Raw genomic sequence first — 22427 nt, forward strand, 5'->3', positions numbered from 1 at the left:
GTGCCAGTGGGAATGTTGCCAGGCATGGCTTCAAACCAACAAAAACTTGGAAGAAACGGAGATGAACCTACCTTATAGTCTTGTCTATTGAATGCAAACACACCCAAACCTGAAAAAAAGAGATTGTGGTTTATACAAAATGTGGAAGTGAAAATGAATAACATTCATTGCTTTTCTAGAACTTAAGTTGGAGATTCTCACCTGGAATGACAATTGATTGTAGTGGCATTACTTCAACTCCATGGATGGGATAGCTTAGTGGAGAATTGGGTTGGGCTGTGATTATTTTCTTCAATGGTGATTCAACCCTGTGTAAAAATGATCAATTTTCTACCACTTAGATACTTGTAATCAACCTGTTCAGATGCATTGCCGTATACCTCTGGAGTACATGCGACTTGTACCTGTGCCTCTTCAGCCACAGGTAGGGAAACTATCATGTATTACAAGAAGGCCCTTTACCTACTGTGTAGTGAGTGTACTCTAAAATTCATTTCATCTGCAACAAACCTGATTAACCTAAATATCCAGTTAAAACTGGTTTAAGTCTAAAGTGCTGTTCTAAACCGAAATAATTTTATACATTAAAAGAATACAAACAATAAGTTGGTTAAAACATTAACGAAAAGGGCAATTAAGTAATTTGTGCAAATACTAAAACTGCCCATTATGTTAGATTGACTAGGTAATGTACGAACATCAAACAAGTTCAGAAATCACACAACATCAGGTTATCGTTTAACAGGAAGTTGGCAGTGAGGAAGAAGATCTTAGGTTACAGGAGGATATAAATAGATTGGTGAGATGGGCAGATCAGCGAGAAATAGATTTTAACGTTGATATATATGAGGTGATCTACTTTTGAAGAATTAACAACATAAGGGAATACATGATGAAAAATATGACACTGGGAAACTGAGAAAACGCATAACTTAGAACAGTACAGCACAGTACAAGCCCTCTGGCCCATGATATTGTACCAACCTATTATTCTACTCTAATATCAAACTTCCCTGCATAGCCCACATTTTACTATCCTCCCTGTGCCTATCCTAGACTCACTTAAAAGTCTCTAAAGTATTTGACTCCACTACCACTGCCGGCAGCCCATTCCACACGCCTACCACTCAGTGTGAAGACCCTACCTCTGACATCTCTCCTATACCTTCCACCAATCACCTTAAAATTATGCTCCCTCATAATTGTCATTTCCACCCCTCGAAAAAGTCTCTGTCTATCCACTCAATCTATGCCTCTCATCATCTTGTAAACCTCTACAAAGTCGCCTCTCATCCTTCTTCACTCCAATGAAAAATGCCCTAGCTCCCTCAAACTTCCCTCATAAGACCTGCCCTCCAGTCCAGACAGCATCCTGGTAAATGTCCTCTGCACCCTCTCTAAATCTTCCATATCCTTCCTATAATGAGGCGACCAGCACTGAACGTAATATTCCAAGTGTGATTTAACCAGCGTTTTATAGAGCTGCAGCATAACCACACAGTTCTTAAACTCTATTCCCCTGCCAATGAAAGCCAATGTACCACACAACTTCTTAACAACCCTATCGACTTGGGTGACAACTTTGAGATATCTATGGACATAGGCTGCAAAATCCCTATCTTCTTCCACACTGCCAAGAATCCTGCCGTTAACCCTGTATTCAAGTTTGACCTTCCAAAATAAATCACTTCATACTTTTCTAAGTTGAATTCCATCAGCCACTTCTTTGCTCAGCTCTGCATCATGTCAATGTCCCATTGCAACCTACAACAATCCTCTACCCTATCCACAACTCCACCAAAAGGACCTTGGGGTGCGTGACCACAAAACCCTGATGGTGGCAGGATAGGTTACTAAGGTCGTTAAGAAGGCATGTGAGACTCCTGTGTGGTCACGGCATTAATTATAACAGGGGGTAGGTTATGTTAGATCTGTACAGCACTTCAGTTAGGTCACAACCAGAATACTGTACACAGTTTTAGTCACTGCATGATAAAAGAAGGAAGTGATTGCTTTGGAAATGGTGCAGAGTTGATTTACCAGGATGCTGCCTGGGATGGAGCATTTTAGCTATGAAGTGAGCTGGATCAAACTGTTTTCTCTGGAACAGAGAAGGTTGAGGAGGGACCTGATAGAAGTGTATAATATTATGAGGTGACATGGGCAGGGCGGATAAAACACAGCTGTTCCTCTTTAGTTGAAGGGTCAATAACAAGAGGGCACACTTTTAAGGGAAAAGTCATAAGATTTAGAGGGGAGTTGAGGATAAATCATTTCATTCAAAGGGTGTTGGGGGACTGGAATGCACTGTGCGGGAGGATAGTAGAGGCAGATAAGCTCCAAAATCTTCAAAAGGTACTTGGATAAGCACTTGAAGTGTCATAACATTCAAGATTATGGGCCTAGTGCTGGAAAGTACGATTAGCATAAGTTTAGAATAGTTTGACAATACAAACTCGATGGGCCAAGAAGTCTCTTCTGTGCTGTATGATTCTATCATTTTGAGGAATCAATTGTGCTTCATGTTATGATCATAGCTGATTGTAATATTGTTTAAGCCAGATCCCAAAATGAAACCGGTTTGGTGGACTATAAATTTTATTTTTGCAACTTGTTTACTATGCTGATCAGTCACTGAATATATTCTCGAGAAAATGTCAATGTACTTTTAATAAAACAAAATACAGACTATCCCTATTTCCGTTTTACTTTTCTCATTTTTTGGTTTGGAGCTAGGATTTGAAAATAAGACTTGAATTTTTAATTTGAACAACAGCTCTTTAAAAAAAAATAAGAGAATGAAGACAAATGTTTTTTTCGTTAAAAACTGGCCTGGAAAGAATGTAATTTAGTTACTGATCTAAAATCACTATAGTTGAATCAGCAATGAGTTATTGCTCTGCTCAAGGCTAGCACCTTGTTGAATTGGGCAATCAAGGAAGAACCAGTTTGGTGGCAAGGTGGTATTTTTGGAGAATTCTAGAGACGCTTGATTTGCTCACTCCTAGACTCTTTCCAGTTACTTAATTATCGCATGTTCTGAGAGAAGAATCCCAGCCTGTAAGAAATATAAGTCCGTGACACCATAAGAAACAGAAACAGAATTAGACCATTCAGCCACTCAATCTTATCCACCATTCAATCATGGCTGATATGTCTCCCAACTCCATTCTTCTGCTTTCTCCTGTACCCCTTGATCCCCTTACTAATCAAAAACCTATCTATCTCTGTCTTAAATACAGTCAATGACTTGGCCTCTACAACCCTCTGCAGCAATGAGTTCCACGGATTCACCATCTTCTGGCCGAAGAAATTCCTCCTTATCTCAGTTCTAAATGTTCATCTCTTCACTCTGTGTCCTTGGTTCTAAGAGTCATAGGGTCATAGACTCACACAGCATTGAAACAGACCGTTTGGTCTAACCAGTCCATGCTGACATGTTCCTAAACTAAACTAGTCCCACCTTGGCCCTGCTGATACATCTGTAATGCCCTTAGGACAGTAATTAAATTGCATTATCTTTCCAGGCCAAACAGCTGTCTTCATTTTTTTGTTTTCTCAGTTCTTATTCAAATACTTATCCAATAATATTTTAAATGTTGTAACTGTACTCATATCCATTATTTCCTCTGGAAGTTCATTTCACACAAGAACCACTCTGTGTGAAAAAGTTGCTTCTCATTTCTTTTTAATATCTTTCCCCTCCCATCTTAAAAATATGTCCCCTCTCATGAAATCCCCTACCCTAGGGGAAAGGCACTTTCCGTTCACCTTATTTGTAACCCTCATGACTTTATAAGCCTCTATAATGTCACCCCTTAATCTCCCAAACTTCAGTGAAAAAAGTCCCAGCCTCTCCTTATAACTCAAACTCTCCTTTCCCAGCAATATCCTGGTAAATTTCTTCTGAACGTTGCCAGCTTAATAATATCCTTCTAAAACAGGGCAAACAAAACTGGACACAGTACTCCAGAAGAGGCCTCACCAACATCCTCTACAACTTCAATGTCACCTCCCAACTCCAAATGCAAACTTCTGAGTAATGAAGGCAAATGTGCTAAATGACTACTTAACTATCTATATGTGATGCAAACTTCCATGAATTATGTACCGTCCTACGAGTGGAAACCTCTTCTAGAGTGGAAACATCCACTCTATCCAGGCCTCTCAGTATTCTGTATGTTTCAATCAGATCTGCCCTCATCCTTCTAAACAGTACAGGCTCAAATTCCCAACTGCTGCTCAAATGATAAGCCTAGTATCCAAGAATCCTTCTAGTAAAACTCCGTTGGGTCCCCTCTAATGCCAGCATATTCTTTCTCAGAAATGGTGTCCAAAACTGCTCACAATCTTCCAAACGTGGTCTGACTGAAGCTTTTCTACAGACTCAACACTACAACTCTGCTCTTGCATTCCAACTGTCTTGAAATACATGTAAACATTGCATTTGCCTTCCTAACAGGTAGCTGAGCCTGCTTGCTAACCTTAAGAGAATCCTAAATTAGGACCCACAAGTCCCTTTGTGCCTCAGATTTCCAAAGCCTTTCTTCATGTGGAAAATAGTCTGAGCCTCTATTCTCCCTTCCAAAATATACACCTCACACTTTACCACATTACATCTGATCTGTTACTTCTGTGTTCACTCACCCAGCCTGTCCAAGTGCTTCTGGATCCTCTCCATTTCCTCAACACCACCTAACCCTCCACCTATCTTGGTGTCATTTGCAAAATTAGCAACAACCCCCTCAGTTCCCTTGACTAGATCGTTAAATGTATAATATGAACAGTTGTGGTCCCAACAGTGACCCCTGCAGAGCTCCATTAGTTACTAGGTGCCATCCTGAAAAAGACCCTTTTATCTCCACCCTCTGCCTTCTGCTAGTCAGCCAATCCTCTATCCATGCCAGTAACTTATTCCTAACACCATGAGCTGTTATCTTATTTAGTAGCTTCCTGTGCGGCACCTTGCCAACGCCTTTTGGAAATCCAAATAGACCATGTCTACTGGTTCTCCTTTTTCTAACTTGCTTGTTATCTCCTCAAAGAATTCTAATAGTTTTATCAGGTATGACCCAGCCCTATTTTACCATGCACTTCCAAACACTCTGTAATCTCATCCTTAATAATGGACTCTAAAATTGTACCAATGTCTGAGGTTGGGTGAAGTAGCTTATAATTTCCTGTTTTCAGCCTCCCTTCGTTCTCAAACAGGGGTGCTACATTAATCATTTTCCATTCCTCTAGCACCCTCCCTGACTTCAATGATTTCTGAAAGATCACTACCAATGCCTCTACAATCTCCTCAGCTACCTCCTTCATAACCCTAAGGTGTAGCCCATCTGGTCTGGGTGATTTACCTGCCTTTGGAGCTTCCTGCTTCCCCAGCACCTTCTTCTTAGTGATGGCCACTACACTTACCTCTAACCTGACTCTCTTGAAGTTCTGATAGGTTTCTGTTGCCTTCTGCTATGAAAACTGATTCAAAGTACCTATTCAGTTCATCCATCATTTCTTTGTTCCCATTACTACTTCTCTAGCCTCACATTTCAATAGTCTAATATCTGGTTTTGCCTCCTGTAACATCTCGTATGTCTAAAAGACTCTTAAAATCTTCTTCTTATTAATAGCTAACTTACTGTCTTATATTTCATCTCCTCTGTCTTCTCCACTCAGCACCCAATTGTTTGTTTAGCTGTCATCTGTTGGTTTTTAAGGCTTCCCAATCCCTGGTTTCCTACTGACATTCACAAAGTTGTTTATTTTGTCTTTTGCATTTGTGCTATTCCTGATTTTCCTTGTAAGCCATGATTGCCTCATGCTGCCCTTACATATTACGTCTTCCTTGGGATGAATTTCTGCTGAGTCTCACTAATCAAGAATTGCTTGTTTCCTAGTGGGGTCTACCACAAGCTGCTCCAAAAAAAATCTCGTAGACATTCCATGAATCCCTTTTCTTGAGATCTACTACCACCCTGAATTTCCCAGTCCACCTACATGTTTAAGTCCTCCATGATTATTATGACATTACCTTTCTTACGTGCCTTTTCTATCTCCTGATTTATTTTCTTCGCCATATCCTAACTACTGCTAGGAGATCTGACCAGAACTCCCATGAGGGCCTTTTCTTCCTTGCAATTCATTAACTTTACCCACATAGATTTGACTCTTACTAACTCTACATTACTTCTTGCTGTTGACTTAATTTCATTTCTTAGTAACAATACAACCCAGATGTTCTGCCCATCTGCCTGTCCTTTCGATAGGATGTATATCCTTGGACATGTTGTTTCCAGCCCTGATTCCCATGCAACCATATCTCTGTAACTCCCACAACATCGCACCCACCAATTCCAATCGGTGCTACAAGCTCATATACTTTGCTGTGTATTTTGTGCACATTTAAGTATAACTACCTCAGTCCTGTGTTGACTGCTCCCCCTTCTCATAGTTGTCACTTACCTGCTATGCCTGATGTTAGATTACTGAACCTTTCCATAATCTCTATCCTATTACTTGCTCTGGAAATTTTCATCCTTGTTGAATTGCCCTGCCACTTTACCATTTTCCATAACTTTTCATTTAACTGAACCCATCCTCCCAACTATTTAGTTCAAACTCCTACCCACAGCCCTGGTTGTGCAATTTTCAAGGAATCTGACCCTAACATGATTCAAGTGGAGCCTGTCCCATAAGAACAGCTCCCTACTTTCCCAGTACTACTGCCACTGTTCCAAGAATTCAAAACCACTCCTCTCATGTCAACCTTTGAGCTACGTGTTTACCCCTTAAATCTTGTTGACCTGTGTCAATTTGCTCATGGCTCAGGTAGTAATCTAAGGATTATGTATGCACATACTTCTAGAACTCGCTGAAGCTGTTTAATTAACTGGTGACTTTGAAAATTAATCACGATATACAGTTCCATTTGCCAGTGAACTACCCATTATCAAAGGATTTCATGAAGACCTGGAGTCAAATGTTCAAAACAGTTTAATATAGTGGTAAATTACATGCTTTTATTTTCATTTATAATTTATTTTTCAGTTTCTCTGTGTGTCAGTGGGAGTTATGATAAAAAAGTTGGGCTTTTGCTCATCATTATTAATCAGATTACCTCATTGATTATCTGGTCTGCTAATGTTACATTATTAAGAATGAATTGGAAATTTTTGTTTAAGTTATAAATGTAGTGTCTAAGATTTATTACTCAAAAGTTTAGTTAGGAATAATTGGGTGGTTTGGAGGGTTATTAAATGTTTTAATTTCATTATGTTGTGAATCCTGTGATAGTGAGGATAGTTTGGTTTGGCTTGCTGTTTCTGTGTCTTAACAAGAACATCAAAGTTTGTTACACACATAAGTAAATACACAATACAAGAGCTAGTTGAAGTGCCTTCAAGTATTATTATTAAATATTCAACCCTTTTACTATCAGCAGTACCCTTTCAGATAGTCAGACATTAATGGATGGTCACCTGGCCCACTTAGAAATTCCTTGATCATTGACATGGCTGCATTTAAGGCTCTTCTTGGTGAATTTCTGAATTCATTTGATGTTATCTTCTTTAAAATGCATGTAAGTACATTCCTAAACACTGCTTCCCCATTCACAGAGCTCAAAGAGGTACTGAGACCTTCCCTTCTAAATCCATACAAAATGAGTTACACATCAAGATCAAGTTTCCAAACAATAATGTTACTAATGTCATAAACCTTCATAACATTTGTACAATTTACTATTAAAATGTTATTGATTTCAAAATTGGATACCTTTTCCTGTGTTGTTCATACTGTTGTTTTCTCCTCTTTTTAATTGCTAACAGGTCTTTCGGATCATAAGACCTAGTTAAAGGCAATTGTGCCCCAATGTTACAGCTGCAATTATTGTTGCCATTTAACCTGTAGAGGATTTGAAGTTGATGTTAGCCAGAGTGACAAGTAAAAGGTGTTTATCCTATGACCTCTGTTCATACTATAATGCTATTCAATGCACATTCCATTACCCCAATTCACAAGATAAATCCAATCATTCATTGCTATGATCCTTGCCAAACTAACTTAGAAATGTATTAGTTTCAATCAAAATGATTAAAAACTTCATGTTTTGGCAAGTGTTTTGAGTGCCTTTCTTCCATTTTGTCCCTTAGCTCTTGGATAAAGAATGTAAGGTTGAATCACAAAAACACTGATTAAGAAAATACAATAGAGGGCTTTAATTTTTTTCTATTTGTTATTAAACCATTTACTGTAAATTCAAAGAGCAGGAATAACAACTTTTCAAACAACCTATTAGCAAAAAATTTCAGGAGCCTGTCAGACGACAGGCAAACAGCTGCATTAAATGTGGGCATGAAGCACTGCTGGCTGGCATGGACCATGTGGTTTTACTGGAGGATATGGATACATGCAGCTGCATACCCTTTGTGGTGGTGGAAGATGTTGATTTATTCCTAACCTGATTTTGATTTGTTGCTAATCTAATGTGATGTATTGTCACACAACCAGCAAGTTTTGTGATACTAAGATTTACTTCTGACTCCTTGTGGCTCACAGGTAGTATCCCTACCTCTGAAGGTGTAGTTCATTTGCCACCTGCTTTTGAGCTGCCACAACATGTCTGAACAGAATAGTTAATAATATGTACAAATTTGGGCTATGAATATACGGGGACAATCAGTTTTGGTCAGTCATGGCATGAAAGGGAAAAGACAGGCCTTGCAATGGCATTATTTAAAATGCTAAGCATCCTGATCCAAGTAAGCTAATTTAGATATTTATCCAAAGATTTTTATCGTGAAATACCTGGCAGTAATCTGGAGTGTAGTTGGAGATGTTAAAGTGAGCTCCTGCCTTTGCAGAAATTATCACCTGATCGTCACAAAAAGACAGAGGAGTAGGTTATCTGTTCAGCATTATGATAGGAGCTTGGTGAAAAGAGGTGGAGAGGGTGCTCCCTGTGTTACACCTCTGTTAAGTTGAAGCCAGGTGTCTCCAAACCTCAATGATGGATGCTAACTGGCAAGCTAGGTATGATCCATTATCTTGGTTTGCATAATTATTTGGTGTTTGGCTGTGTGTTCTCCAACCATTGAATTCATCTTGTGGTATTTTGCCTGATGATCACTGCTAGCCTGCTGTGATATTCACTACCCCTACCAATATGTGGCACTGGTTAAGGACTGTTTGAGGTGGTTGACTGCCACTAAACCTCTATTATCTTTGCTTTGTCTCGGACCTATCTCAGGAATTGTGAAAGAGAATGCTGTAGAGTGTCTACAGAAAAGGTGCTGTTTGTGCTCACAAGATGCATTGTAATACAGTCCGCTACATTTTGTAAGGCATAATTACCAGGACATTAGGCCTTTGGTGACAAAGAACTACTACAGTAATTAGATGTTTATCACCGTCAATATGGCTGTTTCAACTCCTTCAGCTAATGCACCATGAGCTGAAAAAACACTTAAAAATACAGTGAAAGGGTGCACAGGTTCCAGGAGTACTTCATAGTATTGATACGTATGATTTTTTTTATTGGGTGTCGCACATGTACATTTGCTATCCCAAAATAATAATGAATCATTTTATGATTAGCATTTATATTTTTTTCATTATTTCTTCTCATTTTTTCTTTGGCCATGATATGTTACCTGTGCCACTATATTTTCATGTGTCACCAATTTTTAAAGAAATTATTTCCAATTGTTCCAAGTTTAGTAACATTTAGTGTATTTCTCCCTTATAGCAAGAACACACACATTTAAGAAATTACCCATGATTAAACAAAAATATGTATCCGAAGGCATTTCTCAAAATTAAGACTGATATACTACATTCTAATGACCTTTATGGTTATCAAATGGATGTTCTAGGCAGTTATTGGTCACTCTTTTAAACACGAAAGCTGAATTATTGACTCTGGATCAAGAAGAGTTATCTTGTGAGCCATATCCCTCTGGAATCAATTGCATCAAACAAATAAACTTGTTCCTACGTGACCTATGGCTCCTGTGGTCAGTGTGTTATCTTGTTCTTTTTTATAAGGTATTGATATTTATCCTTATACATTTAGGCCTTTGATACTGTTCTAAGCAGCTACTTATCAATACTTTGTTTACTATTGAGTGGTACTTACCTCCTGATCCTTTCTATTCAGTATCACACATCAGTTTGAAAAGCACAATGTTTTTGCTTTGTCTAACCACCATTCTTTACGAACCTTTTTGCCCTGTCTCAACATTGTTTTGTTAATTGCATTGCACAGACTGCTTCCCAAAGACAAACTTAGACTTGACATTGCGAGTCAGTTGTCTATTTGAGTCAGTTAAGCAACAGCAGGCAAAGGAAAGGTCTGTCCTGAGAAAGGCATAGATCTGCAGTTGAATCGGGTCGATAGATTGCTTTTGAACAGGTGTGCACTGTTACTGGCAGTGGTAGCCTTGAAGACTCTTTGTTCATTCATATAATATCCAGGGAGAACTCTCAGCATCAACAAGCTGCCACACAAACTAGCTAAGTCTGAAGTGTGGGACAGTGGTAGGAATCACTAACCACTTTAAGTCCTTATGTGCTCTTCAAAGATATTATGCTGTCAATTTTCCATTTTAAATAAAGGTAATGTGAAACATCCGCATGTAAAACAATATTTTTAGTTATTTCAAAGACATCATTAAGAACACATTTCAACATTTCTGGAACAGAATTAAATTTAAAATTATATTGTTTTACAACTAGGCTTACCAGCTTCCTCTGTATGGTGACAGAAAGCTTAGGTTTTCTGGTGATTTGAGCTTCAGGTGCCAATTGTCAATTGGTTTATCAATTTTCATGAATAGAAGTCCATTCTTTGAAGGATTACTTTTCATATAAAAATGTATCACAGCCAATAGCATCACCACTAAAATTAGTATGATTTTGTAAGAAGTTCTGAAGTACATGCTGAAAGAAATTAGATAAAGTTAGGAATAAAATATTTGAACAATGTAATTTCAAAGCCTTTGGAATTAATTGAATTTTATTATATGGACATTGGTTAATTGGAATTTCATATTTATTATCCTTTCATTTATTAGCACTAGGAGATTTTAGCTTAATGACAAAGGATAGGTTTCAGGGAAATGTATAATTCATGTTCCACAGTTAGTTTTATTAACTGCCTAAACAGTTTCAAAATAGTCTAAAACAGGGATTTTGGAAACTGAACAGTTGTGCCATGTATGTATTTGTCAACCCAACATTAATACCACCGAATGTGTGAAATATGCGCAGCCCACTTTTATATTACATGTACACTTCAACATTATCTTTTGCATTGCCTAATTAGAAGACTCAGGATATTACTCACATTCATGAATACCTGTTTGGGGTGTTGTTGGTCTGGACTAATTAGGTAATGAAGCAGATATTCTCGTTGGAAACACTGTTATGAGTTCTCCAATAGGAATGACGTTGATGCTATTTTTATCCAGTATTAATAAGGAACAATTGCAATCTTGAGTTTGCTTTGGCAAAAAAAACTCAAATAAAGCTGTTTGGTGTTTATGCTTGTAGAGAAAACAGTCAAACTCAGTTCAAAACTCCATGGTCTCTACTAGGAGGAGGCATATGCAACTTCCGGCATCTGCACATAAATGGTTAAATTTGAAACCAACAAGATGCTGCTTTCAATGCCCTGGATCGCCACAAGCTTCCCTACATAGATATTCAGCCCTGAGATTTGATATTAAAACACATGAAAGGCAGGACATTGCAATACTTTATATATAAGATACTTGTTAAATAGCAGATAAAGTTATGGCCTATGCATTCAAGCGTTGCTGCAGTGATAATGGGAACTGCAGATGCTGGAAAATCCAAGATAATAGAATGTGAGGCTGGATGAACACAGCAGGCCCAGCAGCATCTTAGGAGCACAAAAGCTGACGTTTCGGGCCTAGACCCTTCATCAGAGACGGGGATGGGGTGAGGGTTCTGGAATAAATAGGGAGAGAGGGGGAGGCGGTCCGAAGATGGAGAGAAAAGAAGATAGAGGAGAGTATAGGTGGGGAGGTAGGGAGAGAATAGGTCAGTCCAGGGAAGACGGACAGGTCAAGGAGTTGGGATGAGGTTAGTAGGTAGGAGATGGAGGTGCGGCTTGGGGTGGGAGGAAGGGATGGGTGAGAGGAAGAACAGGTTAGGGAGGCAGAGACAGGTTGGACTGGTTTTGGGATGCAGTGGGTGGAGGGGAAGAGCTAGGCTGGTTGTGTGGTGCAGTGGGGGGAGGGGATGAAATGGGCTGGTTTTGGGATGCGGTGGGGGAAGCGGAGATTTTGAAGCTGGTGAAGTCCACATTGATACCATTGGGCTGCAGGGTTCCCAAGCGGAATATGAGTTGCTGTTCCTGTAACCTTTGGGTGGCATCATTGTGGCACTGCAGGAGGCCCATGATGGACATGTCATCTAAAGAATGGGAGGGGGAGTGGAAATGGTTTGCGACTGGGAGGTGCAGTTGTTTATTGCGAACTGAGCGGAGGTGTTCTGCAAAGCGGTCCCCAAGCCTCCGCTTTGCGCATTGCTGCGGTCAGTTTAAGTCCTGGCAAACAATGAATGTGAGAGCAAAAATGTACTTTTACAAATGTGAAGTGTCATTCCAACCAATTTAAATTATTGTTGATGGATTAAAAAGTTATTTTTAAAAAATAATTTGTCTATGTAGTTTTCTTTTAAAATTTCCATTCTTCTTATTTTAGTCTGTGTGCTGAATTAAACATTTCAACATAATCTTTCTGGTTTTGACTCAACGAGTTTGAATTTTTGGCCCCACTGGACAGTGATTACAGGTGGAATAGACACTACAAATAGGACAGACAGTCTCTGTGCTGGATCCCTGGCTCCATCTCATCCCTCTGCCATTTTCACAGAGATGGGATTCAGGATGGTCGTGGCACGTGCCATATGCATTGTGTAGCCAATCCCATGTAGGGCCAATTAAATGACACCAACTGTATTGTATACTCACAAACAATGGGTACCAGGTTAGCTGCCAGGTGGTAGCCTTTCAGAGACAGACTGAGGAAGGAGCACTTAAACTAACATCACAGGCAGGCTTAAAAGTCCTCTTCACCACACTCCCACTACACAGCAATAGTGCAGAATCATTGTTATTCAAATCTTAAATAAATTGGAAATGGGGCACACTCATTTGAAAAGCTTCTCTCTTTCTTACCTTCTGCTGCAATCAAGTTAGAGACTTATGTTTGCACCGCTATCCCCACCTTAAGGAACCAGTCTGCTGCAAGGGGTTTGATGGGGACCTCTTGCTCTAGCCATTAACTGCTCATAAAGAAAAGTCAGAATGTGTGACTAGTCCTCACATCAGATCAGTTTCTTGTGTACCATTGATTCTGAAAGTTGGGTTGAAAAACCAACAGTGAAAATCTAGCCTAGAGGCAGATTGAATGTCCTTGCATTAGATGGATTGAGGAAACAGTTGCTTGCTCTGTTCATATAGGTTCCAGAACTCCTGTAGGAGGCATGTTTAAACTGGATTAGTGAGTCTAGGTCTGCCAAGGCAATCTTCCATCTTTGCCTAGTCTGGCTTACATTTGAGTCTGGGCCCACAGCAATGTGGTTGACATTTAACTGTCCTCCAGACAATTACTGATGGACAATAGATGCTCAGTCAATGACACTCAGATCTCATGAGCAAGTAAAATAACTCAAATCTTCGACACTATTGAGGCCAATGCAAGGAGACTAACAGAAAAAGGAGTGAAAGTGTTTTCACACCAAGCTTCCTAACTCACATCTCAGGTACGGAGCTAACTGACCTCAACTAACTGTGACTGCTTGCTTCCTGTCTTCAGACATTTGCACGACAGAACAGTGTTAAATCCACACATGTTCCAATGAGTAGTGGGATTCTTTGCCACAGACATTGGGGGCATCCTTCCTTCTTTGCCTTTTCACCAAGCCAAAAAGTACCCAATTCTCTTTGTGTTCACAACCAACCTCTATGCATCATTTCTTCTGGCTGAGTTTCAGATGGGCTTATCATTTGTGGCGAGCAAATTGCCTTTGCATGGAACTTATGTTTTCTGTGGCATGGCTTACAAATATCCAATTCCCTTCTGAAAAATATTGTTGAATCTACATGTTTTCAAGCAGTCCATTGCAGGCTGAACAACAGCCTGCTAAAAACTAAGTTTCCTAATTGCTGCGTTGTTTCTTTATCAATTAGTAAGCATGTGTCAGTCTCTGACCTCCTGATATTTATCCAACGTCCCAGCACAGGCCACATTATAGGGGAATGAATTCCACAGATTGATGACTCCTTGAGCGAAGTAATTCCTTCTCATCTCCTTTTAAAATTTGCCACCTATTATCTGAAACTATGACGTCTTGTTTCACATTGTCTCACAAGGGGAATTATCTGCTCTACGTCTACTATGTCAATCCCCTTTAGCATCTTATATACTTTATTTAGATTGCCTCCCATCCTTCTAAACCCCAAGCGTGTAGAGGCCTAAACTGCTCAATTTCTTCGCATAAGACAAGCCTTTCATCTCTGAAGTTAATCAAGTGAACGTTCTCTGAACTTCTTCCAATGCAATTACATTCTTCTTCAAGCACGGGAGCAAAACTGTATGCAGTACTCCAGTGATAGTAGGAACTGCCGATGCTGGAGAATCTGACATAACAAGGTGCAGAGCTGGATGAACACGACAGGCCAAGCAGCATCAGAGGAGCAGGAAAGCTGACGTTTCGGGTCTGGACCCGAAATTTCAGAAGAAGAGTCCAGACCCGAAAGGTCAGCTTTCCAGCTCGACATCTTGTTACCTGCAATAATCCAGTGTTGTCTAACCAATACTTGAAAGCTTAATGCAAGAAAGATGCGTTCTAAGCTTAGCTTGTACCTTTAATATACTTTTCCTAGCCCCTCCATGCAGATCCAATAGAAAAAAAATCAAAACCAATAGTAGAAACAGGTTAATAGCATCAAAAAGTGATCTAATTCAAAGGGGGGATGATTACTTCATACACTTATTATTTGAAACAGATTTCCAAATATGTCCCAAACCCTGTTTTCCCCATTATTCTGAACCTTTTACTTTTCAGGTTTTCACCCAAAGTATTTTTGCAAGCTATAGCATCTGCTACTAGCACTTGTTCAGGAAAATATACTCCAAACCACAATAACACACCATTTCAATATTTTCATCATGACATCACTGGCCATTTTTCTTTTACATTTTCTATGCTCAGATCAACGACTTATCCTGTGTGAAAGACACTTCTCTTAGTTACTTAAAACCAATTTATTAAAGATTTTGAATACCTCTGTCAAATCTCTCTTTTGCTTTCTTGTCTGTAAGGAAAGTAAGTTTTTTACAGATTTTTTACATCACGCTAAACCCTTAGTTAAATTAGGAAAGCAGACAAACTAGACTTATAGCTTAACATGAATTAATTTTATAGGTAACCTTAATGACACACATTAGCTGTATTTTTTTCATCAATACACTTCTAATAAACACATCATTTTCACCCAATAAGAAACAAGGCCGCCAAGTAACTGCAGGATCACTGATGTTGACAAAGACAGATTCCACTAGCGTAAGAGAGATAATGGGAACTGCAGATGCTGGAGAATCCAAGATAATAAAATGTGAGGCTGGATGAACACAGCAGGCCAAGCAGCATCTCAGGAGCACAAAAGCTGACGTTTCGGGCCTGGACCCTTCATCAGTCCAGGCCCGAAACGTCAGCTTTTGTGCTCCTGAGATGCTGCTTGGCCTGCTGTGTTCATCCAGCCTCACATTTTATTATCTTCCACTAGCGTAAGCTATTTTTTGAATTGCCAACAGGAACTTCACTCAAAACATTATCAGTATATGGAATAGTCATCCAAAGAAAGCAACAGATATAAAATCACTGGAAATATTTTTGAAAAATGTGCAAATAACAGGGGGAGGATCTCTTTAAAGGTTTCCTTAATTATAATAATCTTCTGGAACTGACTGCTTCTAGGGAAACCTATTTTTATAGAGGAGTAGAAGCAGATATTGTGCCCCTTTCTGCAAATACAGTGTTGAGTGGCTGCTAATGTTGGTGCCTGGTTTTCAAATGGTTGTCAGGATGGTTCCATCTCCTAAATTAGCTGAAGGAGGTCGTTCAGTCCATTAACTTTGTGCCAGTTCTCCAAATGAGTGTTATGACTTAGTGTCATTCTTCTGCCACTTCCCACAATTCTGCAGTATGTATCTAGTCAAATCTTCATCTGTTGCCCTTTTGAATACCTTGACTGAAGCTGCCTTCATTACACCTCAAGGCCCAAGGAGTCTGATCTGCCACTCGATCTTGAATAATATGTTTCTCAATGACATCCTCCTGTTTTCTTCCCTTATTAATCAAGAAGCTATCTGCCTCTGTCTTAATATACTCAATGACTCGCCCTCCACAGCCTTCTGTGGCAGTGTGTTCCACCAACGCCCTCTGGCTGAAGGAATTCCTCCTCATCCCAGTCCTAAACGGTCAGCTCTTCACTCTGAGACTGTGCCCTGGGGTCCTCTTCTACTTGTGGGAAAGTCTTCTCCATGCCCACTCTATTCAGGCCTCTCAGTATTCTGTATTTCAAATATCTGCCAGAAATCTGCTCCATTATACTGTCGGACATTGAAATGGTGCTTAGAAGTTTTTATCCTGCAGCTTTGAGTCAAACAGATTTTTCTAACACATGCCCCTACTTGCAAAAAGGTATGACTCCCATCATCGAGAATTGTGGAAAAATTGGTTAAGCTGAGTACGTGAAGATCTCAAACATCTAATTCTGAATGAAGACAACAGCTTTCTTCAAAAAGAATCAAATACCTGTAAACACCTGATCTTCACATTTTTCTGCCTTTTTTATGGGGAGAATGACTGGTTTAAAAGGAATGATTTTGGAAAGGGTTTCAGAATTTTTAAAAGCCAAGTTACAGAAACTCATTATCGGTAGTGTTTATAGAACTGTTTTGTTCAAATAATGGGGAGGCTGGTGGGCTGGTTTCAGGAGTATGAAAAGTGAAATTTGGCCGGCAGCATGTCGCTGATTTGTTTGTGCCTGTTGTCAATTGCAAAAACAAATAGTCTGCCAATATCTATGTGATTGGCTTCTGGGTAACTGAACAGCTTATGGGTGCGAGCGATATGGCCGGAAGCCTGTAAACCTCTGAAAGGAGAAGTGGTGTGTAGAAATGCCTGAAACTTGAAGAAAATCAGATTATTTTCCCTCACCAGCATTTGTAAGCTTTTGCTTTTCACAAATAAGTCAGAGACTTTATAATTTGTGAAACTGTTGCTCTGTGCCTCCTGCAAGGAAGTAAAAAGTGCTTAGAGGAAAGACACTGAAGAAGAACAGGTCCTGTAAGCAAAATTATTTTGCTAGTGAACCTTCTGGCCATTTCTCAGTTTTTCCCTCCACCCGTAACATTTTGTTTTCCTCTCTGTTCTGTACCTTTTCTAAGGAATGCAAAGGGCAAGTTTTATAAAGGGGATTGGAGATGTAACTGGTGGAGTTAAATGTCGATGGTTTACAGTTGTTTACTAGTAGCTAGAATCTGTTTATATGTATTAAATGATAATTCTTGATAAATACAGAAGCTTGGTCTGAGTTTCTGCTAAACTGGGTCAACAAAGACAGATAACAAAAACAGAAGTGGCTGGAAAAGCTCAGCAGGACTTGGCAGCACCTGTGAAGAAAAATTCAGAGTTAACATTTCGGGTCTAGTGGGTCTAGTGGCCCTTCCTCAGAACTGATTGTAACCAGGAAAATGTTGATGTATATGCAGAAAATAGGGAGGAGGATGGGATAGGGAGTAAACAATAGGATTCTGCCCAAAAAGAGAGAAGAGCAGTTGGATAGACAAAGGAGTTGATAACAACCTGGCTAGGAAAGTAAATAGCTGTTCACGCGGAGCTGTTAATGGAGACTGCTAGTCTCAATATTGAGTTCAATAATTTTAGGGCCAAAATTGTCTCATGTCCCAGCCCCCTACCCCACACATCAGGCCTTGTTACCACCTAGCCTGTTATTACACGCCCCCTGTTGTTAGTCACTAACAGTCCCCATTAACAACTACTCACCCTCCCAGCCTGATTGTTAGCAATTCCTTTGCCGATCCAACTATCTTTCTCTCTCTTAGGGCACTATCTTATCGTTTACTCCCCACCCCACCCACTTCCCTATTTTCTGCATATAAACTGACGTTTTCCCAGCCACCATCAGTTCTGAGGAAGAATCACCGGACCCGAAACGTTAACTCTGTTTTTTTCTTCACAGATGCTGCTATATGTCCTGAGCTTTTCCAGCAACTTTCTTCTTGTTCCTGAGACAGAGACCTTGGCCGGGGAACAGGGTGGTGTGTAAAAGTGGCAGGCAACAGGTAGCTCAGGGTCTTTTTTGTGAGCAGGTCATTGATGTAGTGTGAAGCAGTCACCCAGTCTATGCTTTGTTTCCCCAGTGTAGAGGAGACCACATTGTGAACAGCGAATGCAGTAGACTAGATTCTGGGAAGTGCATTCACCTGGAAACTATGTTTGGCCCCTTGGATACTGGGGAGGGAGGAGGTAAACAGGCAGATGTTGCACTTTTGCTGGTGGCAGGGGAAGGTGTCATGTGGCTGTGGGGGGCTTTTGGTGGTAACGGAAGAGTGGACCATGGTGTCTTGGAGGGAACGGCCCCTGCAGAAGGTGGACAAGGAAGGGGAAGGCAATATGTGTCTAATGGTGGCATCTTGCTGGAGGTAGACGAAATGGCAGCTGATGATCTTCTGGATGTGGATGCTGGTGGGATGGTGGGTGAGTACAAGGGGAACCCTATTGCTATTGCAGGAGGGAAGACAAGGAGTGAGGGCAGTAGTGTGGGAGGTAGGTTGGACCTGGTTGAGGGCACTGTCGACAATGGTGCTGCGGAAACCTTGATTGAGGCGGAAGGTGGACATGTCAGGCACTCCCTTGTAGAAGTTGGCCTCATCTGAAGATATGCAATGGAGATGGAGGAACTGAGAGGATGGGATGGAATCTTTATCGGAAGCAGGGAGTGAGAATGTATAGTCCAGGTAGCTGTGGGAACTGGTGGGTTTAGGATATTAGTGGCCAGTCTATCCTCAGAAATGACTAGTCTACCCCAGAAATGTCGAGGAAGGGAAGGGAGAAGTCAGAGATAGACCAGGTGAAAGTGAGGGCAGGATGGAAATTGGAAGTGAAATCGATGAACTTTTCCAATTCCAGACAAAAGAGAGAAGCGGCACTGATGATGTCATAGATATATTGGAGAAGGAGTTGTGGGTGGGGGCTGGAATAGGGCTGGAACAAGGAGTGTTCCAGGTAAGTTAGATGTTTTACACAGATTGATAAAATGTTTAATTTTTGTGTAGGCTCTGGGAATTGTTGGGCTTGACTTCCCGTGTACTGCACCCGCGTGTGGTTTGACACCTCAGAGCTCAGAGCAAAGCAGAAAACCTTCTAAAATTCTTTAAAAAGCCTTTAAAAAACCTAAACATCTATTCCTTAATCAATAACAACTCAAAAATGATCAAGGCAGAGAAGTGAAGGATAATTCACACTCATTTGCAATTTTGATCAAACATTTCTACTGATGCTATCCTTACTTTAACAGACAGAACCGGAACAAACTGTTGTCCAACAGTATTTGCCTGCAGCCTTGCTGTTTTTCATGGTATTATATCGTGTAACTGGAGTCCCTGTGCATTTTCTTACAAGCAGTTTTCTATGAATGATTCTCCTTGCTCGATTAATTTATGGCTTTTGGTCAGCATGGGCAAGTTGGATGGAAGGATCTGTTTCTGTACTGTATAATTCTATAAATTTATGGCATTGGAGGTGCACAATGGATTAGATATAAATTCATAATTGTAAGGAAACAGGTGGTTAGACAACAAATATACTATTAACAACAGCCAATTACAATGGGACGAGCAGGCCTGACTGGCTCTAATATCCATACCTTGTATTGTTCTACTTCTGAATTTGACACCGTGTGTGTGGGTGGAACCAGGCTCTGTGGTCATGGTATCAACATAATAAATAAAGGAGGGATTAACTGGTGTTGCAAAGTATTTTTGCAAAGTATATTTACTTGGAACAAGGTAAACAAAAGGAGTCTCTCGGATCATATGCGCTTATGTTGATGTTCCACAGTATGCAGAAAAGGTTATGTGGGGTTAGAGGGAGAGGTCCTCATTCCTAACAGCAATGGAAAGAACATTCTAGCTGCTATCACAAAGAAAGCATAACTGAAGGCAGTAGAGGAGATTGGTTGCAGTAAGATAATAACCAGGTTTAGCATACAGTCCACAAAGGCTTCAACGATCTGAGAAATGAGGGAAAAACAGCAATATGCACATAATGCTGGCAGTGAATTGTACCACCTGTGCCCTTGTCCCAAGCTTCAAACATTCTCTGTTATCCTAATCCTCAGAAATTGAATACCAGTTCATTTAGCTGTCTTGACTTTCAGCACATAGAACGTTATACGTAGGATGTAGGTTTGTTGGCTAGGCCAACGTTTCTTCATTGTTTCTCACTTTTAATTATCATTGAGAAAATGGGGTGAGCTGCATTCTTGAACAATTACAATCCTTGGTGTGCAGGTACACTCATAGTTTAATCATTTTGTCCTAGGCACAGTGAAAGGATGATACTATAATACCAAGTCAGGATGGTGAATGCAGGTGTGGCTGGGGATTTGAGGTCTGCCTCTAGCTGGTAGAGCTTATGAGCATAAAACATGCTCAAAAGGAGCCTCTGGTGAATTACTGCAGTGCATCTTGTAAATGGTACATATTGATGCTATTTAAAACATTCAACATGCACTCATTTCACCACAAATGCACAATGGCATCAATTGCCTAGAACTTGTGTGGCATGTTACTTGTCAATTATCAGCTCAAGCCTGGATGTTGTCCAGCTCTTACTGTACTTATGAATAACTGCAATTCAATTGCAGGTGAGCTCCTGCAAAAGACACTTTTGTGCAGCCACTGAAGGGACTTCCACTCGATATTGTCATAATAGATTCTAACTCTCATGAACGTATGCTGATCACTTCAATTTAAATTAAAATTCACATAAGTGCCAGGTAATGAACATTTCCAACAAGGAGAACCTAACCATCTCCCTTTGATTTTCAAATGCATTACCATCATTGAATCTCCACATCAACATCCTGGGTTTACTACTGACCAGAAACTGAATTGGACTAAGCATTTAAATGCACGAAAATATTGTAAACAGAAAGTACTAGAGAACTTCAGCACATCTGGCAGCATCTGTGGAGTGAGATACAATTAATATCTGAGTCTAATAACATTTACAAAAACAAAGAGTCAGACAGCACAAAAATGGAACCATCAGTACAACTTGTCCATGCAGATGTGTTTTCCAAATCTAAATTTGTCTCATTTGCCCGCATTTGGCCCATATCCTTAACCTTTCCTATCCATGCAACTGCCCAAATGTCTTTTAAATGCTATAACTGTCCTGGCATTTACTTTGTCTGGCAGTTCATTCCACATATCAACCACCCTCTGTGTGAAAATGTTTCCCATGAGGTCCCTTTTAAATCTTGCCCTCAAACCTTAAAATTGTGCCCTCTAGTGTTGTACTCCCCTCCCCGAGGGAAAAGAGCTTTACTCTTCACCTTACCTATGCCCCTCATGATTTTGTACATGTCTATAACATCACTTCTCAGCATCCTATGCTCCAGGAAGAAAGAGTCCCAGCCTATCCACCCTTTTATAATTCAAATGCTCCAGTCCTGGTAGCATCCTTGTAAATCTTTTCTGCACCCCCTCCAATATAATAATATCCTTCCCACAACAAGGTGTTGCTGTGCACTGTGAGAGGTGAAAAACTCATAGAATTAATGCTGTATGAAAATGGAGGTCCAACAGGCGAGGGGAAAGGTTAAGTGAGATTGGAGATCAAAAGTTCATAGAAGAAAATAGAAAGGGACTGGTCATGATTTTGGTGAAGAAAAGACATACGCCCAGCATAGGTGATATCACTAAAATAAAGATGAGCTCTGACTGAATGGATAACCATGAAGGACAACATATAAACACTGGAGTATGTTGAATTTTATGTGGGTAGCAGGGAGGTGATATCAATATGGAAGACAGCAACGATTGTCTCAAGTGATTGACCTCAATGTTGAGCTAAGAAGGCTGCAAAGTGCCAGAACAATGGAAAATATCCTGTCTGATGAAGGGTCTAGGCCCAAAACGTCAGCTTTTGTGCTCCTGAGATGCTGCTTGGCTTGCTGTGTTCATCCAACTTCACACTTTGTTATCTTGGATTCTCCAGCATCTGCAGTTCCCATTATTTCAAATGGAAAATATCTTGTTCTTCAAGCTCGCATCAGATTCACAGAAAGGCAGCGTATGTAAAGC

General features: G+C 40.2%; 1 protein-coding gene across 1 annotated transcript in view; it reads right to left on the bottom strand.

Moving 5' to 3' along the window:
- LOC125466318 (beta-1,4 N-acetylgalactosaminyltransferase 2-like) overlaps positions 1 to 22427 on the bottom strand; it is a 55214-nt gene that overhangs the window by 23551 nt on the left and 9236 nt on the right. Inside the window, exons 3-6 of the mRNA XM_048560669.2 lie at positions 10738 to 10935; positions 7771 to 7899; positions 202 to 308; positions 72 to 109 (exon numbers count right to left, since the gene is read on the bottom strand). Of these exons, the coding sequence (XP_048416626.1) occupies positions 72 to 109; positions 202 to 308; positions 7771 to 7899; positions 10738 to 10934 (471 nt within the window). The 5' untranslated portion in view covers position 10935. The remainder of the gene's footprint in view (positions 1 to 71; positions 110 to 201; positions 309 to 7770; positions 7900 to 10737; positions 10936 to 22427) is intronic.

This window comes from Stegostoma tigrinum, chromosome 31 (assembly GCF_030684315.1).
Source record: "Stegostoma tigrinum isolate sSteTig4 chromosome 31, sSteTig4.hap1, whole genome shotgun sequence".
In the NCBI taxonomy this organism is placed as follows: Eukaryota; Metazoa; Chordata; class Chondrichthyes; order Orectolobiformes; family Stegostomatidae; genus Stegostoma; species Stegostoma tigrinum.